The sequence below is a fragment of the Aplidium turbinatum genome, chromosome 3 (genome assembly GCF_918807975.1).
Source record: "Aplidium turbinatum chromosome 3, kaAplTurb1.1, whole genome shotgun sequence".
In the NCBI taxonomy this organism is placed as follows: domain Eukaryota; kingdom Metazoa; phylum Chordata; class Ascidiacea; order Aplousobranchia; family Polyclinidae; genus Aplidium; species Aplidium turbinatum.
In genome coordinates, this window is record NC_137474.1 from 24,671,687 (window position 1) to 24,692,356 (window position 20,670).

General features: G+C 39.1%; 1 protein-coding gene across 6 annotated transcripts in view; it reads right to left on the reverse strand.

The window, feature by feature from the left end:
- Positions 1 to 20,670, reverse strand: part of LOC145766947 (uncharacterized) — a 147,440-nt gene that overhangs the window by 15,269 nt on the left and 111,501 nt on the right. For all 6 annotated transcript variants that reach the window (XM_082578661.1, XM_082578664.1, XM_082578665.1 and 3 more), the window contains 8 exons: positions 10,544 to 10,708; positions 6,247 to 6,366; positions 3,014 to 3,168; positions 2,543 to 2,735; positions 2,186 to 2,275; positions 1,916 to 1,948; positions 1,738 to 1,824; positions 808 to 1,466 (listed from right to left, as the gene is read on the reverse strand). In XM_082578661.1, coding sequence (XP_082434787.1) covers positions 808 to 1,466; positions 1,738 to 1,824; positions 1,916 to 1,948; positions 2,186 to 2,275; positions 2,543 to 2,735; positions 3,014 to 3,168; positions 6,247 to 6,366; positions 10,544 to 10,708 — 1,502 coding nt within the window. The remainder of the gene's footprint in view (positions 1 to 807; positions 1,467 to 1,737; positions 1,825 to 1,915; positions 1,949 to 2,185; positions 2,276 to 2,542; positions 2,736 to 3,013; positions 3,169 to 6,246; positions 6,367 to 10,543; positions 10,709 to 20,670) is intronic.

Genomic DNA, 20,670 nt, shown 5'->3' on the forward strand with positions numbered 1-20,670 from the left:
AAGCTTCAAGATCAAGCGTTGCTGGTTCCACTCTCGGGGTGTGCGCTTGAGCAACGCACGTTAAGGACTGCTCTCCATTCAGCAACATCTAATGAATGGAATAGTTCCCCGGCAACAAAAATTCAACAACCGGAAACTTCAATCTGTCAATCTCGGTGACCGGCCTGCATCAGTGATTCAAAGCCTCTACAAGTATGCGAAACTGTCAGGATTAAGCTCTGCAAGAAGCTTTCCCAGTCCGAGGATAAAGATTCAATCAATCAATCAATCATGTTGACAAAGCAAGCCTGAGCTTGTACAGTAAGTCGCTATGGTAGAAACAAGACATAACCTACAAACAACAATTCAGACAAACAAGTCCATATTGAAAGAACTTTTTAAGTAGAAGAAGGTGAAGGTGACATTGAACAATAGCTTGGTATTCGTCAGTGGCATGGTGCTGTGTCAAAGCTTCACTTTGACCAGGGGATGCACAATTGCAGATTGAACAAGTATAACATTGGTGGCTCCCTACAAACCACTGCCATGCATGGTGAGATAAAACTTCCACTGATGGAAGTTACTTGTCGTTAAGCCATGTTGTATGATGATCAGAACTATTTCAAGCGAGAACCAAAGCATTTACAACTTAGCTACTACACTTTGCTTCTTCAGAAAGACCTTAACTTCATGTATAACATTCCAGAATAGTCTTTTCAGGTTTCAGCAATGTATGAGCAAATATTACAAACGGTACCTCTTCTGTCGGTTTAACTCTTAAGGAGTTGATACTAGTGAAAAAGTTGTAACAAAACGCGAAAACGATACCTCGGCGAGGAGAACATATCAGGTGATTGATCAGTAGGCTTCATGCCACTCTCTTCCGCGCTGTACCCGACATTACTGCCATCCGACCGCACCAGGCTGGGGCTGCTGTTGTCCGAGGCTCGGATGGACCTGAATCTCTCTTTAGCTCCAAATATATTTCCAGTTGCTGGATGATTCTTCATCGGAGTGTCAACCTTGTGCTTGGTTGTGTGTGAGATTGACGGCTTTCCAACACCTGTTAGCTCTGGGAGGGGTTTTAGAGCTAATACTTCGACGTTAGTGGCGCCATTGAGCTTCTCATGCACCTTTTCATTGTTGGACTGGACAGGACTTACATCATCACGTTCATCTTCATGTTGTGAAACTTTCACCATGACATCATCATGAGAGGATTGATGAGCTAGCGCTGACATAACTGTAGGAAGTTTATTGCTGGCGTTTCTTTCGGTTGCTTTGAGCAATTCTTGTTCGATATTCGTCCTTCTTCCGCTAAGCATAGTATTATCAACCTGATAGGCATCATCCTTGCGTGCTTCTGTGCTCTCTGATGAAGCCAGGTCGAGAGGTAACCTGCCACCCAGCAACGGCGTCGGGGTGATGAGCTTCCCCACATGACCACCAGAGGAAGGTAGTGAGTCATGAATGACAGGGAGCTCTGTCTGCAAAACAAATTCTTCAAGAGAACTAGGAAGAGATGATGTATCGCTGTCACACCGCACCGAAAGAAATACTTTCTAAGTAAAACATCTATTTCACTTTTAATTTGGTTTCAGGTTTTACATTGCACACAATTACAATAGCAAGGGCACTATGTACAACTAAGTTTCACTGGAGTTAGAAGTGATTGCGGTTAATGAGTACACCACCATCTGGCATCACAGCAACAGTTGTGCAGCATAAGCACGCAGCTCGTTTCTCCATTAAACCCACCTGCGCAGGCTCAGCCTTCTTTGTGAGCTTATCAGCTAACGCCTCAACCAATTCTTCCCCAGTTGGATGCTTGTGACTTGGAACAATCTACACCATAAAAATAAAACAGCTATGACTTCATATCACCGCATTGGAGTACTGATGCATCAGTGGCATGCAACACACGTTCCAGACATACCTCCTCCCTTTTATCAGCCCCATCTTCATCGACCTGAAAGAAAATCAGCAACTTCATCATAAGGCAAACAAAGTATAGTAACTCATAAATAAAAAAGTGTGATGCTAAGAGGGTCTGATGGATGCTGGATCGATGCCCACCGAAAGCACGTGGCTGTGGAAGTGAGTTACTTAATTATGGTACATGTTGAATGTAGACATGAAGATTGGCTTTCTTTCCTTTCCATTCACTCAAGCCATCCAACAAATGCCAGAGTGAGACAACACAAACCTGTTGATCATGATTGACTGATTTCACGCCGATGCTCACGAGTTCCGGTTCATCATTAAGAAACTCGTTGTCACAAGCCGGAAGTTTTACCTGGAAGACAACCAGGTCGTCATCTCGTAAGAACACACTGTTGTTTGATACAGAACAAAGTGCGTTGTCTGGAGCGACGTCAGACTTGGAAGTTGCGGAAATGCAGAATGTGAATCAGGGAAATAAAGAAAGCAGTTTTTAATAATTAGTTTTAAAAACGTTCTAGATTCCTTACATTCCATAGAACAAAATTCGAGGTTACCAGAGTATGTTATTGTAGAAGAAGCTACCACAGCAACCTGTCCATCATCTGCGGGAGATCCCTACCTGTGAGGAGGGAAGCTTGCGGCGTGGGCTCCCTCCAGATGATCCTGTTACCATGGCAGCAGTAGGGTGGAGCTCGTTGAGAATGCGCGGCGGTTGTCTGGGTGACGGTTCCGCCTCATAAGCAAGATTATCATCATCCCCAAGTTCATGGTCGGTGTTGGCAGCCTCCACTGCCCCAGGGAGATACTCCATCCTGCCATGCGATTCACAAATTAATACACCACAATGAACCCAGATGGAACAAATTAACAAAACGCACCTTTCCAAACGATCACCATTTAAACTTGTTCAATTTCATGCCAGGTGAAAGTAAATTACTTTCCTAGTAAAAAGCGTTAAGAGGTGAAATGATGACATGAGTGATAAAATTACCCAACAAGGTGTGCAATAAACAAGCTCAATCAGGATCACGATGTCACATCGCTGGACATGAAGTAATTTTCCGGCGGACACTGATAAAAACATAGTTACCCTGCAGGACCGGCAGTTTGTCTGTCGCCGCGAGGCGGAGTTGAGGTAGTGGTTGTGGTGAGAGATCCTTCCCCGCATCCTCGCTCCCAATCAAACGGATCTGACTCATGGATGTTCTTACGTGCCATCGCCTTCTCAAACTGCTCATGCACAAACTGAAACAAAACCAAAGGTCAGTGTCATGAACCACGTCTTAACAATATTTAGAGCAGAAGTATAAGAAAAAAGGTTCATGAGGAAGTTTGACATAATGGCATCGTGATCGACATGAGGCTCAGGATTATGTTTGCATATTTGTTCACCAGCATTGTTTGCAGTACTGATATATGGCGACCACCTACCTGTACAGAATAAATATAAAGCATACTGCAATAGTTCAAACACATGTTGTATTTTATTTTGAAACGTCCGTAGTAGTTCATATGTTACAATAAAAACACACATAAAAACGCAGCAGGTGCACACTAGGGTTATGACTAGGAAATTTATTTTTGGCTTTAGCAGGAATCAATAAACATTTTGGTATAAATTTAGAAAATCATAATTATTTTGTTCAAATCGTAAAAAATGTCCCGCACAAACTGACTTTAATTTTTGACATTGGTCGAAATGTAAAACAAAATACAATTCAAAACTTATTCTTTGCTACAAATTTAATGTTCAAATATTTGTCCTTTTTGCACTTCTGGGAAAGTTCTTCCATCCATTTGACTCCCCTTTCTGCAATTATGTTAGTGCGTGGGACATCTACATTACAACGGACTTATCCAAATTCCAATGGGTTTTAAGGCACTTTAAGGTTCCAGGACATTCGAGCTCAAAAATAGCATCAAATAATCTTTGATATATTTCTTCTTTAAACCTTTGGTTGGAAAACCAGGCTTCCTGCCACGCATTTACGATGAATGAGCATGATATCTCAATAGTTACTCTCCATCTAGGGATGAGGAAGTAGGCAATCATAGCATAAATGGCTCTTGAATTCCATCTAGCATTGTGTAGAGATGGAAGTTTATGCCATTTGATTAGTGGAAATCTACCATTTTCTTTGAAGAAGCGGAATGCTCTGCACAACTCAAAGAGAAACTTAAAATCATCCCTCCATCCTGGGCTTTCAACCATTTCCATCTCAATTTCTGGCTTGTAGGATTGCTGCAAGTTTTCGTATCTACAAATTTGTAGTTGAGAGTTGGTTTTGTTGAAGACGTTGGATTGAAGAACTCTAATACATGCTTTAAGACTCTATCAAAAATATGATGTTGGCAACCAATATACTGTGGTTTATCAAAACCATTGCTGATCATTCCATTTTGCAGTTTCACAACAACACCATTTAGCCGTCCGGTATTAACAGATGTTGTGTCACATTATGATCATTTTTAAATTTTTCCATGCATCATATTCATCTAATAGGTTTTCTAGACTGCTGAAAATATCTTGAGCTGTTCCACTTTCGCATTTTAGAACACCCAGTTTGATTTCTCTTGATGACCTTTTCGAGCATATTACCTGATATTCATGTTTGCCAATCTTTTTTCCATCAAAGTGTAAACAGAAATTATTCTCCTCTTACATAATTGATTTTAATTTTAGCTTTGCATTGTTGCCATCTCTTATAACTGCTCTCCAAACACCAGATTGTGATGGTGTGGGAACACTGATTCCATCATCAGCCAGGCTAGCACAGACAACTGCTGCTTTGTTGGTTGAAAAACAATTGCGTATAAGCAATTTTGATGCATGCGATGCAGAAAAATCCAACACTGGTTTTGACTGGGTAATATTGTCACTGTATTCTGCCATAGTACTGTCTGCATCACTTGTACAACTCTCGACATCACTTGATGTCGTCTCATCTTCTTCATTTGGTGTGACATGATGTGAAGCACTTGATGTTCGCACTCTCTTTGAAGGGTGGATTGACGATTTTGGAGCAGTTTTGTTGGTTGTATAGCCAATTTTTTATTAGATTCAATTTGTAGGTTAGGCCTATATAGTTTTTTGTCTTCTTGGCACAACCACTCTCCTTCTAACTTGGCAATGTCAAACAGGTTTTCTGTTTCATCTTTAAATGAATCCATTTTTCTTTTCTATTTTTCTCCTGTTTTTCCATCAATTTCCGTAGCTTTGACATTATTGTTTGCTTTGTCACCGCTGGAAAGTTCAATTTTGCCAAGAGAATAATTAATTCATCAGCTATTAGAATCGTTCTTGTAGTCTTGTCCTTAGCTTGGTTCAAAAGTGAGTGGTAACGCCCGATAATGTCTTTCTTGCCTGTCCTTATAAACATTGAGCCAGCTGCACTACGGCGCCAACATGCTGTTCTTTCCCTGAGCCGTAAAGCCCTAAACCCCAGCCATCTGCTACATGCAACCACGCCGAGACATCCACCAAAGCAGCGGCTAAAATCAAGAAAGCCATTTGTACGCGCTGCACAGGACCTTCTGGCAGCCTCTGGTGGAAGCCCTAGCAAACAGTGGTGCCACGCGGCATGGTGTGAACAATGGTCAAGCAGCACATCCCCACTTCGCCAAGTATTCAGATTCCCGCCCGAGAACCAGCTGGGCCATGGCCTCTCTAGACTTGCCTCATCAACCGTTTGCTCTGCGTAACCGTTTGCTCACTGGTGTTGGACGCTATGGTACAGACATGTTGCGCTGGGGCTTGGCAGAGAGTGCTGCTTGCGAGTGTGGTGAAATGCAGACGGCAGCCCACATTATCAAGGATTGCCGGCTATACAGATCACCTCATGGTATGGAAGGCCTGGTTTCTATCGATGACGACACCAGGCAGTGGCTAACCAACAGATGCCCTGACATATAGCGACAACACGAGAGAAGAAGATGTCTTTCTTTATGGAAATGTGAACATAATTACTCAGGGTTTCAAGGATTGGCAATGTAAACTTGCGGAAGCCATAGACTTACTGGCGGAACCCTGGTTGAAAACCACTGGTCTATATCAACAAAAGAAAGCCAATCCTTCATACATTGAAAACTGGAAAAATTTGGTGCGGGAGATTTTTGTTTAAACAGTCTTAACTTTTGTAAGTTTTCAAATCAGGACATAAAAGTTCATCATTTGTGACTACAGGAAACAAAATTTTGAATTTTTTTTCAAGTCTTAACCCTAGTGCACACAGCCCGAAAAACACTTAACATTTCAAAATAAATATATTTTTTACAAAAGATTTTATAAACGTGGCCATTTAAATTGAAAAACAAAATGCCTACCTGATAGTTTGGTTTATCATAATATTGCAAGTTAGATATGTGATTGTAAATGTCTATCATCTCGGATGGCATGTGCTTGAGCAAAGTCTTTTCGTCGTATTTCTCCTTGAGTAACCCCACCTATTGAAATGAGCATTGCTACGGGTGAGCACAGGTCAACTCCGATTTATCATGCATTGTTTAAGGGACACCGACTCCCTCAAGTTGATTAAACAAGAACAGATTAGAAAACTTTGATAAACATATGTATATTGTATAAAGTTTATATCGTTGCGTAAATGCTACAAGATCAAAGGAATCTATCCAGAAATTCGATCACTTGAATGTAAATCTACAATCACACGTACAAGATGCAGTCATTTTGATCAGGCAAAAGAAACTTTTATTTAGAAAGATTGCAAACTATTTTTGAACAAATTCAAGAACTTAATTTTATTTAAGCTCAACTTTGACACGTAAACGGAATGGTCCGTTTCGGCAAGTTCCCTCCACAATATTGTTTCTTTTGTATTCCGACAAAGAAAAATAAATTGAAATGAAATTTAGCGAAAAAAGTTTGAACTATTAAATTAAAATGTTTGCTCACATCAAATTGACATGTATGCTGTCTGTATGTATGCTGACTGTCTGTATGCAAACTTAGAATATATTAGAATCCTCAACTATTACAAAATTCTAAATCCAACGACGCCTTCTGTTTATTTAGAGAATTTTGTATTTTATTTCACAATATCGTTTCTTTTGCATATTTTATTCCACCTTCTTTGCGTCATGTTTATGTCATTCATTTTTTAAACAAGCTATTTGTTAATTTTATATGATATTTCAAATATATCTCATCCAGTGTTTACTTTTAAGTGCCTTCAGCCAGTAAGTTAGTATTTTGAACAGACTGTTCAAAATATTTGTTTTACATCAAAACAACCTTTTTCACAAAAAGATGCTGTAACTCATAGGTTTCATCGAAAGGAAATATGTTTGCAACCGACTAATTGGTTAAGTTCAACTTCGGTACGGTAGCCTAGCTCCCGGCCAGCAAAAATTGTTATTTTTACATCGTTTTAACGTCGCCAGACGTTGAAATCGTGTACAAAAGGAAACGTTTGCTAACCAGGTATAGGTTAGTAGTAGTAGTCCAGTTTTAGTCCGGTGATGTCCCTGTTACCGAGGGTGGCCGGATTCACCTCAAACTGCTGCAATGGCCTTCACACCCTGCCTCCACATCGATCTGTCTAACGCGTCCTCTCTTGTCAAGCCCACCTTGCTGCTTTCCTCCTCAACTTGCCTTTTCCACGTTTTCTTGAGTCTTCCTTGTTTTCTACGACCCTCCACTTGTAACGCCAGCGCTCTTCTCAAAACATCATCTTCATCCCTTCTCAAAACATGCCCATACCACCTCACTCCATTCGCTTTCGCCAACTTATCAACATTCTCTTTCAATCCAAGCAAGTTCATAAGTTCTTCGGTATTCCTTTTGTCCATCAGCTTCACACCACACATTGCTCTCACCATCGCTCTCTCAGTTCTTCTTAAAATCGCCAATTTGTTTTCCCGCAAGCACCATGTCTCACTTCCGTACAGCATTGCAGATCTCACACAACTGGTATAAATTTTTCCTCTCATTTTCAACGAAAATCTTCTACCACATAATAACTCTCGACACTATCTGAATCTCACCCTTGACCAAACCTTACTCTTGCAGTTACTGCCGCTTCACAACCACCACAGGCATTCAATCTATCGCCTAGATAGCAAAAGGCATTCACTAATTCAACTTCGTCATTCACCTTTTCAACAGGACCAACCATTCCTTCTTCAATCTTCTTGCATTTGTCACATTCAAAACCATCTCCGGATCTGCATGTCACTCTCTTCATCTTTGCACATGTTCCATGCACCCACTTCCAGCATGTCGCACACTCAACAGAATTTGCCATCACTCTTCTTTCAGTGTACACCACATGGGTCAATTTTGCTCATTGTGATTTCCCCTTTGTTCCACTTATTACAACCTTTGTCTTTTTGATGTTGACAAGCATAAATTTAAATTGAAGCGACTCCTTCCATTTCTCAAACTTCTTTCTCAGATCTTTCATTGTGTCACTCAACAAAACCAAATCATCTGCGTATAGTATCTCCATCAATGAATCTTCTCGTACACATTCGGTAATCACATCAATCACAATGGCAAAAATATGAGGAGAGAGTTCAGAACCCTGGTGTACACCACCTTCACTGAAAGCTCGTCTGAGAGGGAAGATCCAACTCGAACTATTGTCCTTGCACCGTTATAAAGACTCATTATTGCTTGCACGAGTGCCTTTGGTACTTCTTTTTTCCTCATTGCCCATTCCATCACTCTTCTTGGAACTCTATCGAACGCCTTTTGCATGTCCACAAAGCACATGTACAAGTTCTTTCCCTTGTCCCGATATTCCTCTTGCAACCTTCTGAAAATAAAAATAGCATCTGTAGTTTCCTTCCTAGGCATAAATCCACACTGCATCTCGTCCAGCTTCACCACAGATCTTATACTATTCTCCAACACCCTTTCCACTACCGGTACCTTCATTGCATGCTCCAACAGTTTTATTCCTCTATATAACCCACAATCGATTACATCACCCTTTCCCTTGAAGATGGGTATCATCACGCTCGTCTTCCATTCATTTGGCATTCCTTTTCCATCTAACACACGTTGGCTGATTTCCTGCATTGCTTTCAATCCTGTCTCTCCACTTGCTCGTATCATTTCCACAGTGACTTCAGATAGTCCAGGAGCCTTCTCCGATTTCATTTTCTTCATTGCTTGCATCACCTCCTCTCGAGTTACTCTCTTTAATGGACCTGCTACCACGTCGGCTTCCACATTTTGATTCCAATCGTTTTCCTCGTTCATTATCACCTCCATATGTTCTTTCCAAATTCTTCCACGATCTTTCTCACTGAAACCAAGTTTTCCATCCCTTCCTTTAATGCATCGTCCACCATCCACACCTTTCCCATCCTGCTTCAGAACCTTTATAAACTTATATACTTTGTTAGGACTGCTTTTAATTTGGTCAATTCCTGTTTAGCTTCTTTCTTCATAACTTTTGCGACTATTCTCTTTGCCCAATTTTTCAATTGCTTGTACTTGAGCTTAGTTTCTTCTGATCTATTTCTGCACCAATTCTTGTAAGCGACTTTTTTCTACCCAATTACTTCAGTCACCTCTTCATTCCACCACCACGTATCTCCTCGATCCATCCTGCCTTTTGTTTTCCCACAAACTTCATCGCAAGCTTGCAGAACTCCATTCTTGAAGAATCCCCATAGATCAGTCACATCGTTGTGAACATGACTAAACTATAGGTTGTAGCTGAGAAACATTTACAAAAGCCATTCGATTTGTTCAAAGAACCTAATTAGCCTAAGAGTTCGTATTTACTTTGATTCAATGTCTGAATGCGTTGAATCACTCAGTTGGCCTATCGTTTTTCTTTACATTGATTTCACGTCTGAACAGGTTGATTCAATGTAAAAAAAACTGTTTTGCTGACTGGCGCAACGTGCTTGTATATGCAATGGTCATTTCGCCGATTAATTGCAAGACCGATTTGCTCCAACAGCGTTTCATGATTAACAATAGAGGTTAATGAGATAAAGTCTCAGCGAAAACGTGTCATCTAAGTTTGCATACAGACGACGACGCAGGATACATGTCAATTTTATGTGAGCAAACATTTTAATTTAATAGTTTACAAATCAATTTAATTTTATTTTTCGTTAAATTTCAATTCAACGTATTTTTTTTTGTCGGAATGCAAAAAATACGATATTGTGGAATAAAATACAAAATTCTCTAAATAAACAGGAAGCGTCGTTGGATTTGAAATTTTGGAATAGTTGAGGATTCGAATATAGTCTAAGTTTGCATACAGACAGTGACGTAGGATACATGTCAATTTGATGTGAGCAAACATTTTAATTTAATAGTTCAAACATTTTTCGCTAAATTGGGTTTCAATTTATTTTTCTTTGTCGGAATACAAAAGAAACAATATTGTGGAATAAAATACAAAATTCTCTAATTAAACAGAAGGCGTCGATGGATTTTCAAAAAATCTCCAAATAGGGAACTCTCTGAAAAAGGCTGTCTCCGAATATGGAACTCTCCGAATCGGACTCGCCGAATAGTACTAGCAGACCCGAATTGGGCTACTTGAACAAAAAATATTTCGCTTACGTAGCTACTGTGTTGCCTGCGTGTTTGCTCAATCATAGTAGAATGTAAAAAAATGCATCACTACCGTACCTGCTCTTTGTCTTTGATTTTCCTCCAAGGAAGTTGCCCATTGGCAAACTCTACTAGCATATATAGTAACGACCACAAGTCGTCATGGCAACCCATCTCACGGTTGTGGTGTGCGTTTACTGAAGCGTAACGAACTGTCCCACGAAAACCCGCCACGGGACGAGCCTTGGCACAAAATCATGGAAATTAAAATTAGAACATTAAATAATAATAAAAATTTTAAGTTAAGACATACCAGTGACAACAATCTAACCTAATGTTAAAGTTGCATTAAATGAGTCAATAAAAAGACAACACAAACCAATGTTATGATATAAAACCTGATAAAAAAATAAATTTTGAATAGTTGAACCACATTGTTGTGACATCCACACCAATCATGGGTACCAAAATGTATGTATGGTAAGAAACGGTCTATCTCAGCGGTTTTCAAACTTTTTAGATCTACACATACCAAAGAATTTCAAAAGCTATAGCGGCACATTGCCTTCCTATGTCATTGTGTTTCCTTTTTTTGTCGAAATATTATCTTTTACCAATGTTTTGGCCAAAGCTGCTATGCGTTGAACAGACTAGGCGTGATAGAGGTTACTTAAGCTATTTTAATAAATGTATGCCAGTAAAACCATTTACTGAAAGAAATGGACTTCTTCAAGGAAGTGTTCTAGCACCGTCACTGTATAAAATATACACCAACAATCAGCCCATAAATCAACACACTGAGCGGTTTATATGCTGATGATTTTTGCATAACATCACAAGAAAAGATCCTTGTTGTTGTAAAGTAGACCAATACCTCACAAAGTCCCTTAAGGAGCTAACACAATATTACACCAACAACCATTTCAAAGCCAACGCTTCAAAGACACAAGTATGTTCTTTCCACATCAAAAACAGAGAAGCTACAAGAACCTTCAAAATCTCCTGGCCTGGAACAGAACTGGAATATTGTCCTAACTCTGCATATCTTGGAAAATGGCCATGCTTGGATTGACAAAGAACCGTATTCTCAGCTACAAAAAACACAAAAGCTAAGGTTAACACCAGAAATAACTGCATTAGCTCTGTGTTACTCCAAGGCAGAGTATATGCAATATGCATGCTCTGTCACTCAACACGGCTCTCAATCATTTTGGTCACTGTATTACTGGGTGTCTGAAGCCCATTTTGGTCACTGTATTACTGGTTTTCTTCTTCTTTACTTTCGATTGAGGCCACTGCAGGTCACGTTGTTATTCCCAGGCGCAGCGCCGCAGCAGCCAATGGACTGTGTGTTCATCGAGCATTGTTAAGTCTACAAGTTTAATGTCTATCCATAGGTCAGTATGTGGTATGCAGTCTGAAAATCTGAGCTACATGAACGAGATGTTGAGTCGGCGAGGCCTCATTAGAACATGTTGCTATTAAAACGGCCCACTCCAGTTTGCAAGCGATTGAGCTTTACCTATTCCTTCCGAGTTAGTTCCGCTCCCGGTGGAGCATTGATATTGGGAAGGACCATGAATTGAACTGGTCTCGCGACTTCTTTCCATTCACTATTACAAACTTCGGAAATGTGGAAGTTGGAGTTGCAAATAGGTGCAGCATGGCGGGAAAAAGGGTGTAAAAATTTCAAGTGCTGGGCTTTTAAAGGGGCAATTTTAGGACCATCTGGTTGAGGAGGTGGTCTGCGGGGGAAGTGCAAGAGCACTTGTACGGAGTGAAGAGGTAATACAGTAGTGCCCCAGGATGTTCCAGCTAAGCATCGCAGTAAGTTGTTGCATGCTGATAGCTTAGCATGGAGGACTTCAGCGTGTTGTTTATAGGCAGTGCTGTACGTTGACGCTGAGGCTAGCGCCGTCAGTTTATTTTTTAGTTGACGGAAGTGATAGCGCCGCCAACTATTTTGCCGATTTTAAGCGTCAAGCGCTATGCGACATTTTTTGTTTTTATGGAAAATCTCGCTTCACAATGTATTCTGGCCAGCGCGACTCATCCGAATTACCCGCTTTCGCGTTGGTTGGAATGGCTACCTGGAATACAAGCGGAAAAAGTTCGCCAAATGGTGATCACTCATATCGTGAGCAGTATCGAGAACGAGGGATCAGCAAGAGAAAGCGAAAAATTAATGAATGTCATCGCGGAGGTTGAAGATACTTTATTTCAAGAGCTCTATGCCCCTGAAAAGAGTGATGTTGGTGCAGTGGACCTCGTTAAAAGATTTATATATTATGCTGAGCCATCACAGCACGCTTGAAACAGTGATCCCTTTCCGAGTAAACGTTTTCAAGACTTGTTTTTGAAATACAACACACCGATACCATTCAGCGCTGCTGCGGAATGCATGTTTTCACTTGGAAAGGACATTATGCGTCCCAAACGCAACAGATTGTCAGACAAATGTTTTGAAATGCTTGTGTTTCTTTAAGGAAATAACCAATAAGCTAGGTAGCTAATTACAACAAGCCTTAAAGCAGCCGGCGGCCATCGCCGCTAAGTAGTGCTTGAATGACCGCTGGTTTCTTCTAGCCAATTATTTAATTTCGTAATAGAATGATCGTGGATTAACTGTAGAAAATATCTAGTATCAAGGAGTGACGCAGAATTAGGTCAGCGCGTCATAATCACCACTGTTGTATTGTGCGGGAACATTTGCCATTGTATGGATAATATCCAGCTGCGATCACCAGCTATAAGTCTTGTTTGTAATTCCCGACGTTTATTTTAACAAAGTGTTAATCCGAAGTGCTAATTTACATCAGCTCGTAATACAGTATTGTCGTTTTTATGTAGATTCAATGTTGTCGGACATTGAATCGTTGTTAAAAAGGAGAACTAGGTTAGTTGACATCCGAAGGGAAAACACGTGTCTTCATAGTTGAGAAATGTTCCCGCTGTGGATTAATGACTTCACACCCTCAATGGTGACATCATAACGGTATAAATGGTCAGGTTTTATAAAAGGCGGTATGCAGTTGAAACAATTTAGTGTCGTTAGATGGTCCCGCAGTACCGGATTACCATCCCGATAAAGCAGTTATTGCGTGGTACAACGATTTTATAGCAGGACATCGCCCAGACTTCAACAACACTAAGTGATCATAAAAGTAATTTGCGTTCTTCTGGTGACTATTTACTAGGTTACCTCCTGATGTTAAAGATGATAACTAGCTTTTGTATTTCCGACGTTTCGTCAGTCAGCACGACTGACTTTATCAAGGTGGCTAAAACAGGTTAACACAACCTGTTCAGCAACGATGGCACAACACAAAAACGTACTGATAAAATGAATAAAGTAAGCAGCAAGAATCAGAATTAAAACACGCAACAAGATACCTAGAGGTTAAACTGAATGCAGTGAATGCCTAAAACCAGTAGGCTGCTTTCCAACAGCGTAAATTTATCTATCTATTGGGCCACCGTCAAGAAACATTGAAAAGTCATCAGACAAGACAGAAACCAAGGGAATTGGCAATAACAATGATAGAGAAGACGCACTGAGAATGGAAAAGGTGAAGTTAAAGTTAAAGTAATTTTTTGTACACAGGTGTACAAAAAATTACTTTAACTTTAACTTCACCTTTTCCATTCTCAGTGCGTCTTCTCTATCATTGTTATTGCCAATTCCCTTGGTTTCTGTCTTGTCTGATGACTTTTCAATGTTTCTTGACGGTGGCCCAATAGATAGATAAATTTACGCTGTTGGAAAGCAGCCTACTGGTTTTAGGCATTCACTGCATTCAGTTTAACCTCTAGGTATCTTGTTGCGTGTTTTAATTCTGATTCTTGCTGCTTACTTTATTCATTTTATCAGTACGTTTTTGTGTTGTGCCATCGTTGCTGAACAGGTTGTGTTAACCTGTTTTAGCCACCTTGATAAAGTCAGTCGTGCTGACTGACGAAACGTCGGAAATACAAAAGCTAGTTATCATCTTTAACATCAGGAGGTAACCTAGTAAATAGTCACCAGAAGAACGCAAATTACTTTTATTATAAAATGCCTGGTGAACAGTCTCTCTCTGTTTTTACTAAGTGATCATTTTGGCATTGTTGCAAGTTTAATTCTATTTACTTGTGCTATCATTATTAGTATTTTGGCCTCCAAGTACGCAGATTTGGCCGCCGAGAAGGAACTCTCGGTAGGCCACGATGGCTGCCGAAAAAAAAACACGAGTTTTAAGGCCTGTTACAATACAGTCTCAAACCATAAAACCTGCTCTTTATTTATAGCCATTGTTAGCCTAAACTTGGTTGCAATACTTCCGTTTTGTGAGATCCTGGCTAAAATAGCGCTAGAAATTAGCACCGACGCCGTCAATTTCTTTTAGAGTTGCTGCAGTACTTTACGCCGTAAAGTTTTTAGGCAATTTGCGCTGACGCTGTCAATTTATTTCATTGACGCGTACAACACTGTTTATAGGTCAATTGCCGATCGAGCTTCACTCCTAGGTAAGTGGGGCATGGGTTGTGTTGTACGGAGTTTCCATTAAGAAAGTGGCTCTGAAATGTGGGCTACTTTAGCAAGCACCGTCAAGTGCCTACAACGTAATGACAAAGCGATGGTAAGATGGACCTGCCTAGTCAAGCCTGAAGACATCCAGCTTGAGACTCTTCTATCAAAGCTCAAAATAAAAGACACCAATGAAGTCCTCCAATTAGGCAGACTGAGATGGCTTGTTCACGTTGAGCGCAGCTCAAGCTGGATCTCACAGGTCAGATGTGTCAACATTGCAGCACAGCGGGGTCAAGGTAGACAGCAAGAACAGCGGGGTCAAACTTTCTTGGGAAGAACTTGTAAAACATGACCTTGTAGCCTTGAACATGGACTTTGCCAACCCAATAAATCGCGAGGTGTGGAGGGGAAGACTTTGTTCTCGACAGACAGGCCACACCCTCGACATGAGGATTAATTCATGGCCTGTATAATCAAAATTGGTTGATGATGATGATGAAAAACCGACAATTGGCGCGTGGATTCCATGTTGCACAGGTGAAAAGGTGTGATAGTTAGTCTTGCGGCTGCACTGCTCATCACTGGTCTTCAGCAAGAAAGTCCAATTTGCCAAAATATTAGTACAAAATCGCGCTACATTTTTGTCTGATATCATGCAGAGGAGCTTTAGTGTTGACCCTTGGTGCCACACAATGTCACAAGCAGCAGGGATGTTCACCAAGATTAGTACTGCCTTGTTGCCCTTCTCGAAAATTTCCTCAATATCCTCGGTCAGTTTTAGTGCTTGGTTAGTACAGCATCCGTGCCGAAACCCAACTTGTTCTTTAGGCAGCTGAGGATCAACAACTGGTTCGAGTCTATTTAACAGAAGCCATTCCAGGTCTTATATGGAGCGCAGAGTAGTGATATTGAGCAATAGCTCTTGGGATCATCACTTGGCTTGTTTGATTTACGTAGTGCCACCAGCCCACCACAGTGGCTTTTCGTCAAATTTTGGTATAGTCTGTGTAAGGTCAGGCAAGCAGAATAGAAGCTTTCAATCATGTCAAACATTCGGTGCCACAGTGTCTAAGAAATTCTGGAGGGATGTTATCAGCTCCTTGTGGTTTTAACTTGCTTGATGACAGATGCTAGTTCTCTGGTGCTAAAGGGGGCTGACAAATGGCCATCTGTGCCTGGGGCGTTCAAACCTGCTCCCTTCCTGCTTCACTGCAAGGGCGTGTTTCTCATTTGCCACTTTACATTTGCTACAGGCTAGGAGCTGTTGGGGTGTATGGGGGTTTGTGTGAAAGGTAGCACCTCTAGTTCTTCCATTTTCTCATATGAGAGTAATGGTAACATTGGTCCTTCATGTAAACCCCAAGTCTCATTTATGGCTCCACGAAGTTGGTAATGCACATCAACGGCCACACCCTGGTAACGGCATAATGCTGGCTAAACTAAATGAGGCGCATGTTAGAACAGCTTTAACATGGTAGGGAAGTCAATCCCTTTAAGTGCATAAAGTCTAGAATGGCTGAAAAGGCAGAAGAACCATAAATAGTCAATGGCTTGGAAGGCATGATAGCAAAACGATGTGACCCGTTTAGGCACACTTTTGACGTTTAGAGTACAGTGGCTGGTCACCTTGGAAAAGATTGGAGCCTTACCAAGTATATATTCCATAGTAAACAATGCTAGCTATTAAAACGAAAATGAGTCATGGAGACTAATCAGGGCTCCCTGCTGTGAAGTCCCCTAAAAGCTACAGGGAAGAAGGAACCTCTTCTATGTGCACAGCTGCTCGTGATGATGGCTTATGCCCAGATCCCTCTGGAAGGCATAAGTCTGATGGTAGACTGCTAAATACTAGAAAAAGGGCACTCAAAATAGGAACATGGAATGTAAGAACCCTTTATAAAGCAGGTCGATACAAAAATTTAAAACAAGAGATGTCGGTCATGAACTTTGATTTAATTGGGATAAGTGAAACTAGATGGATAGGTGATGGTAAAGTGACAGAAGATAGATTTGTTTTTGTATATTCAGGAGGAGAACAGCATATGTACGGCGTCGGTATGATAATGAAAAAAGAAATGTTATGTTATGATGATGATGATGATTAAATTGTCTGCAGCACCATTTAATGTAAATATATTACAAATCTATGCACCAACCCAAGAACATACTGATGAAGAGATTGAGTTGTTTTATGAGTCAATAAAGGATGTACTTAAATATACTAAAAGTGGAGAAGTTAATATAGTAATGGGCGATTTTAATGCAATAGTGGGTGATCATCATGAATATCCCACAACTGGTCGTTATGGATTTGGCAATTTAAATGAACGTGGAAGAAGGTTACTGGAATTTTGTAAACTTAATGATTTAGTAATAGCGAACACTCTTTTTCAACATCCTACTAGGCGGTTGTATACATGGCAAAGTCCAGGTTATCAATTTCGGAATCAAATTGACTATGTTATGATAAGCCAAAGGTTCAGAAATGCAGTAAGACAAGTTAAAACGTATCCAGGATGTGACATAATGTCTGACCACAAACCAGTTGTTATGAAAATCCAATAAAGCTAAAAAGAGTGAAAAGAACAAATATGTCAGAACATATGGACATGAACATGCTTAAAAATGAACAATATCGAGAGAAATTCAGTATTGCAGTAAACAATAAGTTTGAATTATTACAGCAAACAGAAATTTCTCAAGTAATTACAAAAGAAACTCTAGATAGAAGTTGGAATGAAATTAAAGAAACCTTAAATGATGCAGCTGCCAACATTTTACCATCAAAGAGGAAAAACATTAAACAGCCTTGGATTACTGAGAAGATACTTGACTTAATGCAACAGAGAAAGAAAAACAAATTCAATAATCACAAGAAATATAAAGTTTTAAATAAGGAAATATCCCAATTATGCAAAGATGCTAAACAAAGGTGGTGGGAAAATCAATGCAGTGAAATAGAACATCTAGAAGCATCTCATAAGTCACTTGACATACACAATAAAGTTAAACAGCTAACACGTTTGAAGAAAGTTGAACAAGTAAACAGCTGCATCATGGATAGTGGAGGAAAAATGTTATTTCATGAAGAGGATATAAAGAGTAGATGGGAAGAGTATGTAACAGAATTATATGATGATGGCAGAACATGTATGCCTGAAATTACCAATAACGAAGGAGAAGAAATATTGATATCTGAAGTTGAGAAAGCCATTGAAGATCTAAAATGTAATAAAGCTGCAGGAAAGGATAACATTTATCCAGAAATGCTAAAAGCACTCAATGGCATAAGTTTAAAACGCATACACAAATTATGTAATGAAATATATATGACTGGATTTATACCTAAAGAAATGAATGAAACTGTTTTTGTCAGACTACCAAAGAAATCCAAAGCAAAGAACTGCAGTGATTTTAGAACATTAAGTTTGATCAGTCATGTACTGAAAATTTTGTTGAGAATAATTTTATTAAGAAATCGAAAATCTATTGAGAATGAGGTTAGCATGACTCAAAGTGGATTTATAACTGGTAAAGGAGCACGAGAGGGTATACTTAACTTCAGAACAATTTGTGAGAGTTACAATGCAGTAAATAAAGATGTATGTGCATGTTTTATTGATTATGAGAAAGCATTTGATAGAGTTAACCATGAGAAACTGATTCATTGTTTGTCCAATATTGGTATGAATAGCAAAGACTTACGTTTTATTATCAATTTGTACTGGAATCAAAAAGCATTTATTCGCATGAAAAAAGATTTATCTAAAGGAATTGATATCAAGCGTGGAGTACGCCAAGGATGTGTACTTTCTCCATGTCTTTTTAATTTATATACAGAAATGATTTTTCGACCCATTGATGATATGAAAGGAGTAAAAGTTGGTGGCTTGAATATAACAAATTTACGATATGCTGATGATACTGTTCTGTTGGCTGAATCACAAGAAGATCTTCAAGAAATATTGGACAATGTTAACTCAATTGGTAAAGAATTTAATATGAAAATTAACGCTAAAAAGACCAAATCAATGATAATCTCGAAATCACCAGACACTCCAGTACTCCAAATTATAATTGACAATGAAATTATACAAAAATTTAAATCTTTTTCATATCTTGGTCATTTAATAACTGAAGATGGGAGGTGTGACCATGAAATTCTTAGACGGATAGAAATTGCAAGAACTACATTTGGAAAAATGAAAAATGTTTTAATCAATCAACGTTTAAATTTATCAATTCGTCTCAGGATCTTAAAATACTATATCTGGTCGACCCTACTATACAATTCTGAAACTTGGACAATGTCAAAAAAAATGGAGAAACGGATTGATGCCTTCGAGCTCTGGACATACAGGCAAATGTTAAAAATTTCATGGAAACAAATTATCACTAACGATGAAGTACTCTCCAAATTCAATTCAAGCAAAATGCTCTTACAAACAGTCAAAAAAAGAAAATTGAAGTATTTCGGAAACACAATAAGGCAAAATTCACTACAAAGATCATTAATAGAAAGGAAAATAAACGGTAAAAGAAGTAAAGGCAGACCAAAAATGATTTGGACAACAAACATCACAAAATGGACAAAATTAACTTATGAATGTGCAGTATGGATGGATGGTCATTTTATTTTTGTTTGGATGCGAAACCCCGAAACACACATAAAACAAAAACTGACAGTGTGCATCCAATGAGTGCGAAAGACCGTAGCCCTGAAGGCGTAGCAGGTCGTCGAGTCTGCACTCTCTCATTCAAATAGTTACACAAAAGAAAGTATTGCGTTGTTAATATTGTTGCAAATTGACACAAAAAAGAAGAAGGAAGGAAGAACAGAAAAAAACAAAACAAATACAGATACTACAAACAATAATAACAATTAACATAGTCAGGTAGTGGATGTCGTTTTTATAGCTCTTGATTATTGAAGAAGTGTATTTTGCACATTTTACTGAAATATTTGAAGCCTTTGTTCATGTTTTTTTTTCATATTTTGAGGTAAACTGTCCCATACCTTGATTCCCATGCATTTTAAACTTTTTTGAAATAATTGGGTATTTGCCAGTTTAGTATAAAGTGAATTGGAACTTGAACGTCGGGAGTTATACCAATGAATAGATGATACATGTGTAAAGAAAGTTTTGAAGTTTTCCGGTAGTTTATTATTATAAAATTTGTACATAAATTTGCTTATTTCTAGTTTATAAGTAGAATCAACAGTTAGTATTTTATTTTCTTGATAGAGTGGCAGTAATTTAGTTTTCATTTCAAATGCTCCTGTAACGATTTTAATTATCTTATTTTGTCTAACCTGAATTCTATTCAAGTATTTTGTGGGTGCGCATCCCCAGTTGATAATTCCATATTGTAGGTGCGAGTGTACAATGCTATAATAAATATTGATTAGAACTTTTCTAGTAGTGAATTTTCTAAGTTTGCTCAGTACGCCTGAAGAAGAGGATAGTTTTTTCGAGAGGCTATCAATGTGTTTATTCCAGTTGAGTTTGTTATCTATTGTGATTCCTAAGTAGCGCGTGTGGTCAACTTCTTTAATTATTGTATCATTTAATTTTATTTGCATATTGAAGAGTGTAGTCTTTTTATTGTTAAAGAGTATGTAGTTAGTTTTACTCAAATTGAGTGTCATCTGATTGTTATCAAGCCAAGTGTAGAGTTTACATAATTCTTTATT